This window comes from Pteronotus mesoamericanus, unplaced genomic scaffold, assembly GCF_021234165.1.
Source record: "Pteronotus mesoamericanus isolate MK-2021 breed Mesoamerican mustached bat unplaced genomic scaffold, CSHL_Meso_final contig_20, whole genome shotgun sequence".
In the NCBI taxonomy this organism is placed as follows: Eukaryota; Metazoa; Chordata; class Mammalia; order Chiroptera; family Mormoopidae; genus Pteronotus; species Pteronotus mesoamericanus.
This window is the reverse complement of record NW_026555085.1, coordinates 97,635,563-97,655,190: the sequence shown is the minus strand read 5'-3', so window position 1 is coordinate 97,655,190 and position 19,628 is coordinate 97,635,563. Positions and strand designations below refer to the sequence as shown.

Genomic DNA, 19,628 nt, shown 5'->3' with positions numbered 1-19,628 from the left:
GAGAACGTGTCAATTCTAATCAAATTCTTGACAGGCTAGAGCTTTGACAAATCTTTGGTAGCCACTAACTTTCTGGGAAGGTCAAGTTTATACTGTAAATAGAAGAGCAAGGACAACACAGTGCATCCTGAAAGGGAAATCCCACTCACTCAGGTGTAACAGTTCAGGCTGTGTCCAACTTTGATCACGAAATCTCTGCCCCGCCACCTACTACGCCCAGACTGGCCCCCTGCTGACTCCTCTTTCCCTTCCCTCTGGTTCCCTAAGAAGAATATTTTCTTTCTAGTGGTAACCTAGGTGGGCTCCTAGTTCCCCAACTTAGAAAAACAAAAAGTAGGGCAACACCTGGTTCCAGCAGCAGACTGAGGACTCAGCTCCGAGGGCCGTCGTAAGATGCTCAGGAAGCCCTTCCAGGTCCTTGATGATACTACTTTAGCGTCTTAGATCAGCTCTTCTACACCCCTCTCCAAATGTGAACTTCCAGTGCTCCGTTCAGTACAGCCCTGGCCTTGGGGACCATCAGAGTCAACCCCACATGACAGCAACGCTCAGCCAGGAGGAAGGAGACACAAAGCAGCCAGCATTGGCCTCTCCCCGTAACTCTCTGCAGAACAAACCAAGCCCCAGTTTCCTGGATGGGAACGCACGCTCCGATTCGGGGGGAATACAGGGAGCCGTCTTCCCTGACTGAACTGGGTGCGGACGAGTGATGAATTCTTCAGAACTTTTCTGAACATTGAAACGTCACCATCTCCAGTCTCTCGCTGCCACTTAAAAGCAGAACTGTCGTGATGCACAGCAAGCCCACGTGGCTACGGACGCCCACTGTAGCCTGCCCCCTTGGTGACCTGGGGAACAACTACCCTGACTTCTACCAACTGCTGGTCTGTGTGGTGCCATGGACCAAGGACACCCCACAGTTACTTACTAAGAACGGCATGGGGGTAAGGATGGGGTCCAGGCACTGATTTGTCTGAAACCCACCCCATCCCCAACATGCTTAAAAAGGACTGGACTTTTCAGTTCTAAAACTCAGCTGAAAATAATGCTTAGAATCTGGTTTCAAAAAGTGGTAGCTTTGGGGAGAAAAAAATCATACAAATGTGAAACATCATATTATTTGTTAATATCCTGCCCACCCTAACCAGGCATGGCAGCGCGGGGCCCTGCTGGCCTTGAGCGAGCACAGCTACAGCCTGCGTGCCTCTAGTCAGTTTCAGGCTTTGTTCGTTGTTTTGTTTTGTTTTGTTTTGCTAGGTGTAAGCCACGTGATAATCGAGCCTGTGACATTACTCAGTGTTATTTCTTACTGACATGGTGTCAAAATCATCATCTCATCCAGAATAATGTCTGTCCCACACACATTTATCTGAGACTTTGCCAACAACCAGCCTCTGACATCTAACACTGAGGAAAGAATAGAAAGGAAATCATCACATTTAAACGGGGACAACGATTCTTTTCAATATATGGTTTGGCCATTTTGATCAGACTTCTAGAAAATGCAAATTAATAAATACAAAGTAACCGAAGCCACATTGGCCTGGGGGTAAGCGCAGCGGATGTGCAAGGACAGGGGCGCAGACGGGCAGACACTCGAGCGAACCCAGAAGACACCGGGGGCAACAGGACCATGACAGGGCGTCGACTGACACTTGTTCTTCAGGCATCAGACAGAAAGTTGTTCTCAACTCTCACCTGAGATTACTGGCTGGGTAATCGGTTTTCCTCCTTGGAATCTCACCTGTAAACCCACTGTAGTCAAGACCTCCCCGGGCAACGGAGAGGGGACAGTGCACAGCCTGCCCCGTCCTGCCATCTGGAGTCACCAGGCGGCTGTGGCCAGGCCGGTCCGTTCATCTGATTAGTCTTTATCTTGTGGCTGAAGGAAGGGAACGGACTCTAGAGAATTCCAATGCCAGCGCAAAGCAGCTTGAGAGGTGGGGAGATGGCGCTACGTTCGTTACGCAACACTTGTGGTTTCTAAGCAGTTAGCAACAAAACTCCCAGACTGCGCAAAGCCCAGGTCAGGACTTTAAGCAATTGCACATCTAAGAGCTTCCTCATTTGACATCTGTCTTCTGCAAATACAGGAGAATTCAGGTGGCAGCAAAGAGTTTGAGTGTGAGGGAAGATGAACCACAGAGGAGGGACGTGCTGGAAGCTGAACAAACAAAGTAAGGGTGGAGGAGAGGGCGACAACAGAGAAAGAGGAGAAAGAAAAGACTGCATGGGGGAGAAGGGTGGGCTGTAAGCACATACCTTCCGTTTTCTCCCGTCTCCCATATTTGTGACAAATATGCTTTTTGTTGCCCTGTTCTTCATGCTATTATCAAGAACAGCAGGAGACTGATTTATAAAACTAACGATCCAGTCTTGACTCTCAGCAGTTAGAAGCTGGTACTTGAGATGGCGAAGTCGCCAAGCGTGTGCCTGGGTGACGCGTTCGTGGGCAGTTTCCCCACGACCTGGCCTCCCTCGACCGCCTGGCCCCTAACACAGAGTGGCACACAAGGCTGCTCGGAGCGGAGACTAGAGAGGAAATTGCAATATGACGCAGAACAACTTCTCACCACTTTTTTTTTTTTTTTAAGTCAAAGCAGCCACGCTGTGGGGTTGGGGCTCTATTAAAAGGTGAGAATCGCTACGAGTAATGAAAGGCATTTAAAAAAACCCACTAAACACTGAGACTGAAATACATCATTCATCCAACTTTCATTTGACTATAATCTCTAAGTACACAAAATATTTAAAGAAGGCAGCACATGACCATTTCAGACCTCCTGCCAGTGGCGAGCCACGAGAGTGCCTGGTGAAGGAGATCTGAACGAACGAACAGTGGACCATGATGCCAACCCCCATTCTTGGTAAAATATTAAAGATAAGGTAGAAAAAAAGTCATGGCGCCCAAACAGTGGCCCACCAAAATTAGACTGTAACCGTGGCTGTTATTCCTTCAAAACCAAAGGAAAGCACAGAGCAGCCACAAAGACTTAACTCACTTGCTGAGGGACAGCGGCCGGGGTCAAGTTTGTCCCCAGCGCCCTCGGAAGGCAAACACAAATCAGCCCCTTCACTGGGCGTATAAACCACCCCCTGGCCGTCAGAGAGCTGTTTCTTTTACCAAAGGGAGTTCTACAATGTTTTGCTTTGCAATCAAAGTAGAAATTCACGTGTCCCACCCCCCCATCACTTTTTTCACTAATTACAGAAAATAAAACTTTTAAAAATGCTAAAACACCAGCACATAATGTTGCAATTGGTGTTCAACAATCCAGGGATGTCTAACCACCACCATTAACACTGTCTCTTCTGGTCTCAACCTAATATTTATTTGCCACTTAAGGAGGGGTTATTTATTTAACGCTCCTCAGTGTCTCTTAGCACATTAAAAAAAGTAATAATAATAATAAAGCATCAATAATAGCCAAACCCACCCAAGCAATTAGACTTGACAGAAAAACAAAGGTCAAAATGCCATTTGACTAAACAGTGCTTTTCATATTGTAAGTACTCGATAATTGATTCTGCAATGTCAAAAATACTAAGTCAAGACAGGAGCTAGACTGCTCAGATGTTTACTCGAAGTCAGAATGATGAGCCTCGAGTGCCTAGATTCCCAAGGCGGCAATCCACGGGCCAGCGTCCGAAGATTAGTGAAATCCTGGGATCGCAGACCACTTTCCGCATATGTACGCGAGCAATGTTCTGAGGGTCGCAGCTTTCATCGGATGCTCAGCTGTGCTGCTCTAAATAATTTCATGAACAAGGTCAGAGAGCAGAAGGCCAGAAAGTATCTAACCATCCTCACCTCCGCTTCCCATCACCTTAAAACCTCCGTAAACCTTAAGAGGTTTTACCTTCAATAACTGTCTGAAGGACAACAAATGACCAAGGCTAAATCTAATTAGGTTTTTCTACAATTTAGTTTTCTTCTAAGCAGCTCTCCACATCCATGAGGAGAAGAGGCTACGTCAAGCAAAAAAGCTGTCATGTGTGAGGCGGAAAGGCAGGTCAGGAGAGGGGTCAGAGCCAGGCAGGGGTGTGTGGCTAGACTGGCAGACCCGCCCCTCAGCTGCACAGACGCAAAAGCCTGATGACTTTTCCAGGGACGAAGGGGTTTCAGTGTGAGTCTTGGGGCAAAACCCTACATCTTCTTCCTCTGAGACCACCCTCGGTCTAGACAGCTTCCCCTGAGAAGATGCAAGGGATTTACTGGGGTCTGGGTTTGGCCTGAGAGACTCAGCCTCCTGCTTTCTTCTCCCCCAAGAAGCACAACTATCCTGAGGCCTCCAAAAGTCTCTATCTCCAATCCAGGAAACCTAGAAGGATGGAGAAATTGAGGGCCAACGGCCACAGAGGGTGAGGATGCGAGACAGAGCAACGCTACGACTCCTCCCCTCTGACCCTACCCAGCAGCACAGGGCCCACTGTTCCAGGAAGCACCGAGCACAGCGGAGGCGCTGCCCGGCCCCACCTCCCCCGCCTTGGCTGTTCCCCACATGCACAAAGGGAAGGTGAGATTTCGGGGAGCACTGGCTGGAGATCCCTTCCCCCGCCCAACCTGCAGGCAGCGGGATGGCTACTCTTTGGCCTCAGCCCTTTGTCTGCCGTGAAAAGGACAAACACGTCTCCTCCTGAATTTTCATCTCCAATAGCATGGGAGCCAAATCACAGCCCCTGCTGCTTCAAAGGAGAGGCTCTGAGAGGAGGGGCCTGCACTGAAATGAATGGGGAAATAAGTCCTGAGCTTTAGACGGGGCATGTCCATAAGCATCTCTGCTTGGCCAAGGTCAAACCTTTGTGTGGCCTCAGCTCCAGGGGTCTCCCAGTCACTCTGCTGTCAGCCACGGTCCCAGCAGAGGGAGGGAGGGGGTGTCATTGCTCGTCAGCACTGGGTTTCTCCCTCACCCCTCCACCGGCCAGTTAATTACAGAGCCCGCTGCTCCCCAACAGCCCTGACCCCAGCCCAGCCCGCAGGTCATGATTCAGAGGAGTCCGCTGCCGCTGCGTGACTTCCTCCTTTTTCTTCTTCATTCTGTGATTCTGAAGATGCTTCCCGATAACCACTTTTCCTTCTCCCACCCCCCAGAAAAACAGGATGGAAAGAGAACGTCTGGGGAAGCAAGAGAGAGCAGGTAGGAAGGCAGGGAGGGGAGCACTGAGGGGCGGGAGAGGAAGCGGGGGAAGAAAGGGCCAGAAGGGCCCAGCCCCGTTACCCAGGAGAAATGGGAGGGAAGGGACTCAGCGACCTCCTCAACCCTCCCAGCTTCACTGTTAGTCAGGAGAGGTGTCCCCACATCACAGGTGAGAGGCGGGGCGCGGTGGCCCCAGGCCTCCCAGAGCTGAGACCTGCAGACCTGTCTGCAGCCTCTGCTGCCTACACACACAGGTATATTCTACATTAGCACAGAGCACGCAAGCCTGTGCCACGTCTATGACTACGTCGCAGCCTCTCATGGTCCCCGCAGCCCAGCCAGGCCTCCCTCCAGCATGGGAGCTCCAAGAGCCGCCCTGGCGAAGGCGCGGACAGCAGAGCACTCGCCAGCTGTGGGTGATGTCGGTGAGTCTGGGTCCCACTCGGCCCGCAGCTCTGCCAGTGGCCACAGCCCGCCACCCACTCTTCCCTTTGCTTCTGTCCAGGGATGTCCTTGGCCTAAACTAAACCCCGAGGACCCTGTCCTGTAGCCACGTTGATGGGACTCAGAGGAAGTGGAGGGAGGTCACGCCAGCGAGATTCCACCCACTGCCTTCTTGTTGATTCTCCATCTACCCTCCTTCCACGCGCAGGGCAAGCTCTCCCTCCCCAAACCGCTTGGCCTGTGGCTGCGACTCCAAGCGCTCACCTCCAAGTTCTCCGTGCCCCCCACACTCCCAGCTCACTGCGCGCCCCTCCCCCTCATGACTGGCCCTCCCCACGCCCTGCACCTGGAGTTGGTTTTCTCTCTCTTCTTCTCACTGGCTCTTTGGGTGACATCTCCACCCAGCTGAATACTGCGTGTAAGTGATGCTTGACAACAAAGAGCACAGGACTCTGTGTGCTTCATTATAGTGATGTCCCTTTTCCTGCCACACCCAGTAAAGAGCTGGCATCTCCGGACACATCGGCCCTAATGATCCAGGCTGGACCAGGTAGAGCAGGGGCTAACACCCTGAAGCTTTGAAACAGGGAAATTAAAAAAATATCCAACTAACCTCAAAGAGACCAAATGGCCTTCCAGACACCAAGGAAAACTAAGCACGTTCCCTTTAAACAGGTCCCTAGACTTGCCCCCAAGTCCCTCCAAAGGGAACTATGGTGTTAGAGAAAGAGAACACTGCACTGGAGAGCGGGTGGGAAACCCAGCTCGGCTGGGGTTCAGCCTGGGGTCTGGGCGCCAGCCTGGCCTCCCAGCGTGACACTGTGCTCCCAAAAGCAAAACGTCCGCAGGACCTGGCCCAGTCCCTCCCTAGGCGTCTCGGCCTGCCCAGCACACTCCTGCTGAAGGTGAGTGCAAGTCACACACACTCTATCTATTAAGTCCCTGGAAGCAACCCTTTACCACAGGTCACCAATTCACAACACACAGCACAAGGAAAACCAGCTCAAAGGTGGGCAAGCTCTGTCTTCCTGCAGCAAATAATAGCTATGAGGACTCCCTTGCCAAGGCCCTGGGTTTCCAATCCGTTTTCTCACGCGCAACAGCTCCGCAGGATCTGACCACCGACACCAACCTCAAGGAGACAAGTGGGCAGCTGGGCGCTTAAGTCATGCGCCGGGTGAGCAGAGGGGACAGCCTTCAGACCCACGTGTCTCTACAAGACACATGGGGAAGACACAAGGTACCTTAGCCTAAAACCTCTAATATTTGTGTTTCTAGTCATACCTGATCCTCTGAACATCACGGGGTCGGTGGTATTGTTACTTTTGCTTACAGATGAGGTCACAGAGGCTTAGAAAGGTTGGGGAACTTGTCCCAGGTCACACAGTGGGAAAGCCCGGTGGACCAGGATATAGATGCAGGTTTCCTACCATGGGGGCAAGAGTTCTTCCCACAGTACCAGGGAGGACAAGAAAAGGCCGCCGGCCGCCAGAGCGCTGCGAGAAACAGCTAACCCCTGGAAGACGTCAGATCCCAGGTCAGTTTCCAGGGCCTGGAAGGAGGCCCCCTCTGTTCATCCACGGAGGGACTATGTCAGATGCCATACATCTGAAAATAAGTATGTTTAGTTGTTCGTTTTTTTAATCACAAATATATTGATCTACTGAGTAGCAGGGAGAAAGACTACTACTTATAAATAAATTATATCTTCACAAAAAAGAAATCTTAAAGCCAAACAGATATTGAAACAATGCATGAGACTCAAAGCCACATATAATTTGAGAATGCTGGAAAAAAATATGCCCAATAATCTTTTTCTTTCCCTTTAGCTTCTTAGCTATAAAGCAGTTCATGTGGAAAAACTCCAAAGGTTAAGCTAAGTGGGTGAGCAAGCGTTAAATATGAAATGCAAGTTATGTTTGTGCTTTGTACTAAAACATAATCATAAGTGCATATCCCTTTGTCCTACCTTGGAAAAATAAACAGGACAAAATATATCTTAAACATGGTTAAACGGCAAAGAGCACAACACATAGGGATCATGCTGTACATCTCCAGACTCCCTGCGCTCTCTGTGCCAGCAACACAACGCCTACCAACCACAAAAATAATCGCTGCCAAAGCTATGCTGGTAAATTATATAAAATTCTTCTGAGAAGCTGAAAAGTATTTAATCGGACATAACTAAATAAATACGTGCTGCTTACCTTGTAGAAAATCATTTCACTTTTGTGCATTTTCCTTGCAGCGTGAAGCCCAACAATACAAGTCTGTGCTGCGCTCCAAGGAAATTTTACAAAGCATCAGATGATTAACGGTCTTGAAATTATTCCCCTCCCTCTCCTGGAGATATATTCTACAGAGTCAATATTTGAAACTCCCCTCGGACTTTCTGGTATCTTTCTATTCCAAAAGAACAGAACAATTTCAGAGGTCAATCTAAAGACCTCCGTACCCGTGGAATGAGAAAGGAAAAGTTGACCATGACACACAGCAACTAGCACCCAAAAGAAACTCACCCTTAGCTGCCCAGAGTGTGTAAGGGTGGAGGTCAGGAAAGAAAGGCATAGCTTCTCAGCTGTGTAACGGTCACCTTTCAAGACAGAGAGGAGAAAGCCATGCAAGCATGCCTCGCTGCGGTCAGAATGCGCACCCTCGAGTACTTACATGCTGAAGGTGAAGAGGAAAACTTCAGAGACCTGCTCCCTCAGGGAGAAATGACTACATCTCCAGTCGGCTGCTAGGAAATGAGTAAGATGCGTGCTCTCTCTCTCTCATCCCCAGGCAATGAAAAAAATCCCAAATGTTCTTCCAAGGCACATTCACAAGGACGTCCTTAGCGCCACCAAGCTCTCCCTCCCAGGCAGCGCCTGGGGTGCAGGAGGCTCACCCCCTTCCTCTGATCCTCTCCCCCATGCTGTGAGCCTGCTGGCTCTGGGAGGGCACCAGGTTAGGGCGCAGGCAGACATGACAGAACCCCTGGGTGCTACATCTCCACAGCTAGCTTGGCGAGCAGAAAACGAAACACAAGCAGCGTTTCTGTGGGGACTCCTTAACACACCTCAAGTTCTCAGGGCAAACCAGAAACTCTTTCAACGCCCCCCACCCAAAGAGAAATTGTTTATTCCTTTCAAACTCCAAACAGGAGTGCAAGCTAATTGCTAACAATACTGGGAAAAAAAGAAGGAAAAAAAAAAAAAAGCTTCCCTCACACAGGAGAGGTTGACAGGGCCACAAAGAGCCGTGACAGTAATAGGCACCCTTGAGGAGAGAGAAGGCAATCAATTATGAACCATTTGCAGAAATTGAGCGGCTGGCAAAATCCCCACTTACAGCTGTGCTTCATCAAGCCAGGCTGCGTCTGATTTTCAAGGGAAACTGTGCCATATTCTAAAGTCTAGAATATGGTGAGTAAAATATCCCAGACAGCCCAGGTTCAGGCAGAGGCTAAGCTGAAACGGAGGTAATGACCCCCGAGGAGGCCTGGCGGGCCTGGGCAGGAAGCCCGGGAAACAGAGGCAGGTATTTGCTGTCTGTTGGGCGGCCGCCTTCTGTGGGCGTCATGAGACGGCGCCGGGGGTCCCGAGAGATCCACACCCAGCACACACTGGGTGCACAGGATACAACTCCCGAATCACCAGTTGGAAAACAGAAAAGGATTGCTTTTACATATAACCTGATGTTTCTAGGATGATGATGATGATGATGATGATGATGATACAGAAAATTATTTTTAATTCTTAAATTTGAAATTTTCTTTTCACTATTTTCCATCACAATTATTACTTATAATGGTCACACTTTTTATTTTTTTTCCCCTAAGCAACAAAGAATGAATTGAGTAACTGCTAGGTGTGAACCTAGGATTTTTCTGGTGTACAGAAATCCATTATTATAGGTAGAGATCTTCAAATTTGAAAAAGTGAGAGAGCTACTTTAGACTTGAGAGCAATTTGACAGCAAATGCTTCACATGTTAATATTCTCTTCCACTGTTTTTTTCCTTAATTCTTACCTGAGGATATGTTCATCGATTTTAGAAAGAGAGGAAGGGAGAAAGAGAGAAACACGGCTGTGAGAGAGAAACCTTGTCCAGTTGCCTCACACTGGCTCCCGAGAGAGGACTGAACCAGCAGCCCAGGTTACATGCCCCGCTAGGGAATCAAACCCGCAACCTTTGGTGTTCAGGATGATGCTCTAAGCATCTGACCCACCCAGCCAGGGCTCTTTTGCTATTTTTTAATATGTTCTTTGATATTATGTTCTCCTGTAATCATTTTAACAATGAAAATTAAAGCTCAGACAGCCCCAATTTCAAGCTGAACTACAGCTTTTTACTCCTAAATTTCTAACTAATGTTCTAATGTTCCTTTTGTAAACGTTTTATTTAGTTATGATAGGTATTGTTAAATAAGAGTTGGAAATGGCCTTACCGTGGTAGCTTTTTGCATATTTATTTTATTGAATCCTAAAATATAAGTTGGAAAGGAATTTAATTTTTTTCTTAAGAACGTTAATGGGTAACTTAAACCAATTATAACACAGAGGAAATCGTTATCCCAAATGGCGTTAAGTGATTTCCCCAAATTGCCCTGCGGTGCCGTGCCCGCAGGCCCACTTACTTTAAACAGACCAGTTTCTTGAATGTTTCAGATGTGCTTGCTTTTTATAAAAAATTTAAGACAAAGCAATCAAAGCACATCGGTTTGATGCTCTAGAATCTATTACTTCAAAACAAAACAAAAAATGATGAATGCAAGCTCCAATATTGGGTTTCCAAAAGTGAATAACTCACCAGAGAGAGAACTGAGTAGCAGGAAGACTAAAAATACTGACGATTTCAGTTTAGTAAAAGAAACTGCCCCCTGGGGGCGTAACCGGACCAGTGAAGCAGCTGAGTGTTTACTTGGTGCCAGGAACGGGAAAGAGAAGGGAGTTTTTGGAGGCGGTGGACCGGGAACTGGAGAGGCGTCCAGGGCATAAGAGAGGGAACGGCTGAGCAGAGGACAGGCCAGGGGCTGCTGGCTGCCGGAATCCGCGCTGGAGCTGGCAGCCTCTGACCTGACCCACCCTTCTTACCGTGCATGACGCCAGTCCCCAACGGGGTGCCACCTGGCCGCTCACCAAGGGACTGGCTCCTGGTGGTACGAATCTAAAGCCAGCTGGGGTGTGGTGCTGCTGTAAGTTCTATTGAAACAGCTGCCGTTGCTTATATTCCCTCCATTCTTATTTTGTATTAAAGACCGAAGCAAGAAATATAATAGTTACAACTTCGAAATCCGTTAAAACCAGGCTGTGCATTAAAATCAATTGTGTCCCTCAGACCATTTCTGAAAGGATCGCTAAGAACAGTTACGAAGGTAAGAAAAGAGTGAGATATAACAAGTGCCGGTGAGGATGGAGATGACCCGGAACTCCCTTATGTTGCTGGTGGGAAGGTAAAATGGTGCAGTGCTGTGGAAAACCATGGGGCTAGTCCTTAAACAGCTAACCGCATAATTACCCTGTGACCTAGCAACTCCATCCCTAGCAGCACACCCGAAAGAATGGAAAACAAGAATTCAAACAGATACTCGTATGCCAATGTTCGCTAAAGCATTACTCACAATAGCCAAATGGTGGAAACAACCCAGACGCCCACCAGCAGATGCATGGATAAACATGAGGTACAGCCATACGATGGAATATTGTTCAGCCATAAAAAGCAGTGGCGTTCTGACACCCTACCACGTGGATGAACCTTGAAAATATTATGCTGAGTGAAATAATCCAGAAACAAATGGACGAATATTGCATGATTCCACTTATCAGATAGGCAGCTGAGACAGAAAGGAACACAGAAGTTACCAGGGGGCTGGAGGAATGGGGAGAATGCGGAGTTATCATCTGTTGGGTAAAAAGTGAGTCGTGTTAAGTTCTGGAAACGGACAGACGTAAGAGACGCCCGATATTGTGAATGTACCTATGTCAGCATCACTGAAGTGAACACTCAAAAATGGTTAAAATGGCAAATTTTAGGCTTTATATATTTTACCACAACAAAATGACAACATTCCAAAAATAATTTATCGTTGGCCAGAAAAAGAAATGTAAGAAAGGAATAGAATCGTAATTTAACGTGGCTTTCAGGACACCTGAGCTTAGAGTTTCAGGTCAACGCCGTCCTAACATAGGGATGATCATGTCTGGGGCTCTTGGGTGGCCCCTGGAAGTCAGAGGGAAGTCTGGCTCCAGTCAATGGTCCCTCTTAGCACTTTGTTTCAAATACATGAGGAGGTGATTTTCTTTAGGGAAAAAAATGTTTGGAACAACTGCTGCACCTAGAAATGGGGTAACTCCATCTTTCCCCCCACCTCAGGCAAAGGTGGGAACTGAGGCTCGCCTGCCGGGCCCGGGACGGAGACGCGGGACGGCATCTTACCCTGAACGTCTGCTCCGCCTTCTCCCTGTGGGGGACCTGGTCCAGGGTGCCATCAGTCTGACTCCTTCTCAGGCCAGTGGTAATGTCAGGGACGTTGCTGAAATCTGTAGGAAAAGTGAAAAAAACATCTGAGAGTTGGGCCATCTGCAGAGAACAGAAATGGCTGGCTGAAAGGCTCACACAGAGAAAAAAGGAAAAAGTAAAAAGGAGCAGCTAACTACCTAGAAGGCAGACCACAGCGGTCCTTAGCAACACTGAAGTCATGACACACGCATAGCTAGTCTGCAGCAGATCTGGGCTCTCATGCCCTGAAAAGGCAACATCTAACTGTTTTGGTCCAAGGAGACCAATGACCAATCCAAGCAAAGGCTTAAATGCCTCGTCTCTCTTATCATTTGTGTGCAAACTATGCTTTACTAAACTCTGATCTTACATAATTTGTTTGGACCAAGAATCAAATGGCAGTGACCAGGGTTGGCACTTGCCTCTTTCGGCTAAGTGAGGGCAAAACCACCAGGGATATCTTGGAAAACCAACAAGGCAATATCACAGATTCTTATTCCAACCCACAACTTGCTCATTTGCAAGTATAATTCTTCTTTTTCTGGCATTGACACTGTTTCATCTTAAATTGGAAGTCCCAAGGGGAATAGCAAACTTTGTTAATTTCCAGAGTAAGGACTAAGAAATAATATAAAAGATAAGTAGAGCAACCTGCAACTACATCTCAACAATTCTTTCCAGTGGTTCCCAAAGTAAGAAAGTCAAGAAAGATGGAGAGACAACCCTCTATCAAAATATAACGTCGGTTTTCATTCTGACTCTTGTGTTTGGTAGACGGTCCCCTCAACTGGGTGAAACCGGAAGGTTTGGGATTGCAGTCAGCAACAACAGGAAGTCCTCAAGCTCATACCTGCTGGTCTAGGCTGAAAAGTCATGGAGAGACAATGACAAACTCTTCACTTGGTGAAGACAAGGACAATGGCCTCTAGGAGGCCTTTAGAGGCTATGAGGACTCCAGGAGGTCGACGGAATTCATGGATAGAAATACTGGTCCATGATCCATGCTGACAGGACCAGTCCTTACACAGGCTCTTGCTTGTAAGACAAGAGGGCACCCAAAGAAAACACCTTGAGGGGATGCAGAATTCTGGAGCTCCAATTTCCCCCTTTCTTGCGCTTCCTCCCACATGCTAACCCCACGCAGAAAAGAACCAGATAGTCCAAGTGACACTTCCCTGCTGCTGGCAGTAGAGAAAGTTAGCCTGGTAAGGCAGGGCTGATCACAGAAACAGGAGCCATCCCGGGGCACATTTCGGGGAGCAGTGACAGGTGGGGATACGGGACTGACCCCTCCCAGGCGCTGACCCCCGCACCACAGAGGCACTCCTCTCTCCAGCAGGTGAGCCGCGTGGAAAGATGGTAAGACCCTAAACCCACAGCGATCCTCACTCACTGCCCTGGAGGCTGCTGTGTGCGCCTTTGTTGAAGGGACACCAAAGGGCAGGGTTCCCCAAAGACAACAGCCCGCACTCCTGATGCGTTCGGCGCGCACACACCCCCGCCGCCCTCCCTTTGACAGGCGCCCTTGGAGCACCGGCTGTGTTCCAGGCACCGCGCTGGACGCTGGGGATACACAGATGAACGGGACGCACGCTGAGCGTGAGCGTCCCATCTGCGGGGAGCCAACTGGTGCGGCAGGGAGAGATGGACACACCAGTCCAACAAAGAGTCACAGATGACATGAGAGGAGTCCACTTGTGGGGACCCTCAGGAAGGATGTTCATTCTCCCGGGGTCCCAAGAGCCTTCATAGCAAAGGAGGCACTTGAGCCAAGTCATTACATCTGAGGAGGATTTATTTGTCATTAAAGCTAATGTGACCAGGCAGAACACACAGTGGGGACAGGAAATTCCATGAACCGAGGCAGCTGAGTGGGGCTGCATCGCAGGAACAGCCAGGGAGGGAGGAGGGCCCATGGACAGAGGAAGACAGAGGGTAGGCCCCGGCAGAAGAGCAGGACACAAAGCCACAGGAACGCAGCGGGCACAGGTGTGAGGGCCCCAACACACACCGACCAGAGCAACGGCAAAGACGTACAGTGAACGCGCGGCATCTAAGTGGGTGGATGCTGCGGGTCCCCTCCCTGCCACCCGTTTCATGTTAGGAGATACAGAGAAGAGCGGCCAGAAGGCAGAGGCCTGCGCTTCCTGCCGTAGCTGACAGGGCAGGTGGGGATCGGGAGGGGGGAGGTCACACTTAGCTCTGGCAACCTGAGTTTGAGGCGCCTGCACGGGACATCCGAGGGGCGACGCCCGAAGTCCCGTAGCCCAGGCACACACAGGGGTGTGGATGTGGACCCATCAGAGCACACCAGGCAGGGAGACCACAGGGCCCCGGGGAGAATGCACAGAGGAGGGCACGGAGGGGACCCTGGGATCACCCACGCCGCTCTCCCCACGGAGCGACATCAGAGCTGTATGAGGAAATCGGGGAAGAGCGGTGTCACAGAAGCCCACGTGCGACGTACGTCACCTCCCGGAGAGAATCACACTTGCACCACCACTGCCTGTGCCTTGTATGGGAAAAGCTCCTGTGCTCCCACAGAGCGTGTCAAGTACAGGAAACGTGACCCGCATGGACGCGTGGATTCGCGGTGAACGTTTCTACAGCGCCTGCTCCACGTCAGGCGGTGCTCGGTTGTGGTGACACGAAGCCAAAGGAGACCTGCGTCCCCTGGAGGCTGAGGCGGGCGGGTGTCAGGGGCTCGGGGGCCTGGACGAGCCAGCCGGACACGCCGGCAAACACCACAGGGAGTCAAGGCAGGTATCATGTGAATTCTGAGTCATCTACGCCATATATTCAGAAAACTTTGGGACTTAAATGCTGAAAACCCCCAAACCACCTTTTACCTCTTCCAAAGACAAAATGTTTACCCAGATGCCCTTCCTGTCAACACCCTGCCCACCCCATGAGGAAAGGCTTCACTGAGACTCACGGAGGCTCCCCTGGGGCCTTCAGGGGCCCCTGGGTGCAACTGGGACCCTCTCGGAGGCACCGGCTTGGACGGAGTGGGTCACAGGAACCAACCCCCCGAGCAGACTGATGGCTCTGGGGATCCGGGAGGAGGAGGCAGCTCCAGATGGTTCGTCCTACAGCCCCGTCAGGCTGGGCATTCTCAGAGCTGCGCCAGCGCCCAAATCCGCAGAGGCCAAAGGGGGTCTGGACACATACAGTCTCCATGGGGCTCAACTCCCTTTCCAGCCCCCCGGCAACACACTGACGGCAAAGCACAGGACAAGCCAAGCCAGACACTGTCCACAGCTGTGGACCCCAGTTCCTGGGGCCTCGGACTTTGCCAGGACCTGGGTCCCGTAGAAGGGACTGTGCCCCAGCATTCCTTTGAGAGGAGACATGAGAGCCAAGGAGGTTCTGGGAGAATAGCAAAGTATCTTAAAAAAGTGTGGGCTGGTCAAATTTGGACACTGACATCCTGTAGCCCCCCCCGGTACTCCACCCACATCCTGAGCACCACCTGCTGACGAGAGCAAATACATCCCGGTCCCCCGCCACCCCAGCCTGAAACTGGCTCCCCGCCTTGGGAGAGCCTCCTGGGGCAGCCGTGTTCCTGGGGACGTGTGTCAGGACACTTTAGCAGAAAGGCCACAGTAAGCACGTGCTTCCCGCCCACCCGCGCTCATCACCACCGATGTCCAGGCTCGCCCCAGGAGCCTTTCGCCGATCTGATTGTAAATAACAGGGGGGAAAAAAAAAAGGAACTACAGGGTCAAGTCAAGACATTTATTTATATCTAGCAAATACACCCCCTTGTCTTTCTCATCTTATTCCTGGGGAAATTAACAATTTGGGGTGAGATCCGACAATCTGGAACTTCAAACATCTCAGGTGGCCAACGAGAGCTTCTGCTCAGTTCCCCCACGTGGACCGGCTTGTTGAATTATTTATTCTCTCCTCAGATGGGTGCTGAGCGCTGCGCGCCCACCGGCCCGGCGCGACGTCTCAAGGGCCCCCCATGCAACCAGGCTCAGACAGCTTTCTCCTTTACCCAGAAGAGATTTGGGAGAGTGACGACACACCAGGCAGGCGGCCGGGGAGGAGGACCGCCTCCCCATGCTGCCGCACCCCCCAGCTCCTGAAGGACAGCTTAGGGCGACATGTGGGTGCAGGGAGGAGACACCTACTACCGCAGCGTCGTCTTGTTCTGGCGTCAGTACGGATCCCACACATGTCACTCACAGCCAGGCAGGCTGCAACCCCAAATCCTTTACACGTAAAGGGCAAAACCTATGTTCAAGTAATATCCTGGGTTTCAACTTAAAAATAGAGACACCAGGAGGTGCTGAATTTGGGGCCGCCTTGCCCACACAGCTCAGCATGTGAATTCAGAGTTATATCTACGTCACTTCTGAGCCCAGCCTCACCTGGTTAGCATGCCTGGCTGTGGGCTTTTTCGCTCACCCCGACTGCACCCCACCCGTGGCATACGAAGCACCAGGCTATCGAGGTACTTCTGTGAGGCGCATGAGGGGGGACTGGCTGGAAATGGGGGGCACTGCAGAGACGGGCAGAGGGCTCGAACACGTGGTGGCGTCCCTGCCAGTCTCCAGCCTGCTCCTTAGGCCTCAGGAGTTCACGCCTGCTCAGCAGGCAGGCGCAATGCTCGGCTCACCTAGCTGATGTGGCCCCGTAATCCCAGTCTTGCCGCTGCCTCCTCCTTCCTCAGCCAGGTAGCAAGAGAAGAGGCAGTAAGTTCTTCCCCAGTCCTGGCACCACCCAGGCAGCCACTGGCAGAGCCTGGGGGCACCAGGCCCCCAGGTCTAGGGTCAGGGGCGGTGAGGGGGTCTGTCTGGGTGGGGACCCACCTCCGGAGCACAGACAACGGGTTCCTACAAAAGAGGCACCTAGAACCCCTGCCCAAGTCTGAGAATACCTGCTGTGGTCTCATAAACGGCAACGGGAAGAGGAACTCAGTTAAAAATCTCAAGATAATATCAACCTGAAGGGCCAAAACAAGACGCCAAAATGAAAGAACATTTGTTTTCCCCTACCAGGTGCAATAAGTCTTTTTTCAAGAAATTAATGATGGTAGTCATAGCACCAGGAAAAACTCTGCTGCAATTTGTGGGCTGAGGATTCACTTGAAAGGACAGACGATGAGGATGGAAATTTTTTTAAAAACTGTGCTTGTTGTGCTTCAAAGCATGCACTGTAGCACACACGTTCTCATTGCTCTCAGAGCCAGGCCCGTTTCTGACAATATACGCTATGAATATATACTGTCATGAAGTAAAATTCACTCCTTACATAATCTGCCTCCATACGTAATTTCACAAAAAGCATTAATGGCAACACAAAGAGAAAATAAATGAAAACTAACTGTTAGTTAAAAAAATACGTTTCGATATGGAAATGCTTTGGCACAACCACTCCAGAAACCCTCCGATGCCCACACTGCAGAGAGCAGGCTTGACGCCTCGGCCTGCCCGCAGGCCGACGCCCGTGTGTCTTGGCAGGGACTCGAATGCATGTCGGGTGTTGCCACCAGTACCAGGATTTTCCAAAAGAGACAAAAACTCTTGACAAAGTTCAGAACAAAACAGGGCGGGGGGCGGGGTGGGGGGAGCTTCTCTAGATGTATTGGGTTGTTGGATTCCTAGAAGATTCTAAGTAGCCCATAGCTGTGGGGAAAAAATAATTTGTGTTCATTCTTACGATGGACTTAGTCTTTGGCTCAAATAATTACATACACGTTTTTCACCTACACGAACGTCCAGCAGAACGGTCTGTAGCGTGAGGGATTCACTTGAGCCGGCAGGACATCCGGAAACATGTCCCTGACCACTCAATGCCACTTTCCCCCAATTCATTATGAAAACCAAAAACAGACCCAGAAACTTCCAAAAATATCACTGGTGGACGGTGCCACTGCTGCTGGGAGCCATCTCTGCCCCATCCGCCACCAGAACCTCAACTTCACCTCGGGGAGGGTCCGTGACATCAGAGGATGCAAAATGCACCAAAAAAGGACACCGCCCAGGGCAAGGGCTAGGTGAATACTAGCTCCCTCACCTCTGAAAGAAAATTAAATTTGCTCACCAGAGCATGCGAGAGAGAGAGCGTTCAGGTACACAAAGCAGTGTATTTAACTGGGACTGTCATCTCAGGCTCAGAAATGCCTTAGGCGACCAAATCATTGACCCTTAGGACCCCGCCCCCCAAGGTGAAAACTATAGAAATCTCCTATGGAGGAAAAAATCGAATAATCACCTGCAGCTTTAGAACTGTACATCTCTGACACTGGATAGTTGCATTTCCACTCACATTCTGCTCTTAACCTATTGGATTTATCCAATTTATCTGTTCGTTTTCTCAGAATTTCCACTCTGTAATTCCATAAATGAACAGCGTATGGAAAATCAATGAATTTTAGATCTGAAAAGAAAGTTAGAAATTATCCGATTCAGTTCCTTCTCGTTATTTTTTTTTTTTTTTAAATGGTGAATGCAGTTGCTAGGAAAGGTGAAGATTTCCGTAAATGACAGCTGCCAGCCTAAGGATTCAGCATTTTGTAACTGCAAAGTGGGGGTTTTCTCCAGTCCCCAGGCTTCGCTCGCTGTCATAAAACCCTGCACTGACGCTCACAAGGCGTTCATCGCGGTGCCAAGAGCACTTTGAGCGTGGAGCTGCTGCACACAGAAGAGGTTAAAATCTTTAAGTTTTAAAACTCGAATTTGCTAACTTTGTATAACAATGATCCTTTTTAATTAATTCCAATTGCCCTAAATTTTTCTCAGGGTTTTGCATAAAATGCCGTGGTTCGTGACATCCTTCATTAAGCACGTCTGCTGTGCTCTGTCATCCAGGCAAATGCTAGCCGTCCCCAGTCAGTGAAACAAAACGAAAATAAAACCAATTAAATGAAATAATAGAAATAGATGGCCCAGAGGGGAAAGAAAACTTTGAGTTGACCACATTCAAAGGCTCGTCAAGTGCAAACTGCACCCTTCACAAAGAGACCATCATTAATACTGTGTGGCTTCTGATATAAAAATTAACGTACTCTTCTTTATTGTTATTATTCTTGTGTCGGGGAAATTCAAGGCAGCAGTCTGAATGTCATTGTTCAAGCCGCCGAGAAGTAAATTCTATCACAGCGCCAGTACCATGCCAGAAAAATGTAAATCCCATAAATCTTCCATGTCCACTTAACCTGAGGTCGCAGCCAACGGGGACGTTCTCGACAACGCAACAACTCCGGGGGCAGACAGGGAGGTGCGACTACCAGCCGTAAACGCGTCCTAACAGCACGCCGCCCAGGTCTGATTCAATTACCCTGTGATGGAATACCCGCAGGCTCTGAAAGGTCGCTTTGAGGGGCAGGAAAGGACAGGTATTTTCAGGGTGGGGAAGTGCTGCGGGCCACCTCCCTGGCGATTACAACTTAGTGGAGGAAGGGCCTTCCTAGAAATGGGGGAAGGGACAGGAGCGGGGCCCACATCCTCGCTGTCCAGCCGGGATAAGCCTGTGACGGGGGCACAAGCTGAGCCCCCAGAGAGCGAAAGGGCCTCCCACTGCACGTTGTCAGGGCCCCTGATGAAAAATGCA

General features: G+C 50.0%; 1 protein-coding gene across 1 annotated transcript in view; it reads right to left on the bottom strand.

The window, feature by feature from the left end:
* The window catches only part of TIAM2 (TIAM Rac1 associated GEF 2), a 175,751-nt gene that overhangs the window by 22,437 nt on the left and 133,686 nt on the right, over window positions 1-19,628 (bottom strand). The window contains exon 14 of the mRNA XM_054570137.1: window positions 12,003-12,106. Within this exon, the coding sequence (XP_054426112.1) occupies window positions 12,003-12,106 (104 nt within the window). The remainder of the gene's footprint in view (window positions 1-12,002; window positions 12,107-19,628) is intronic.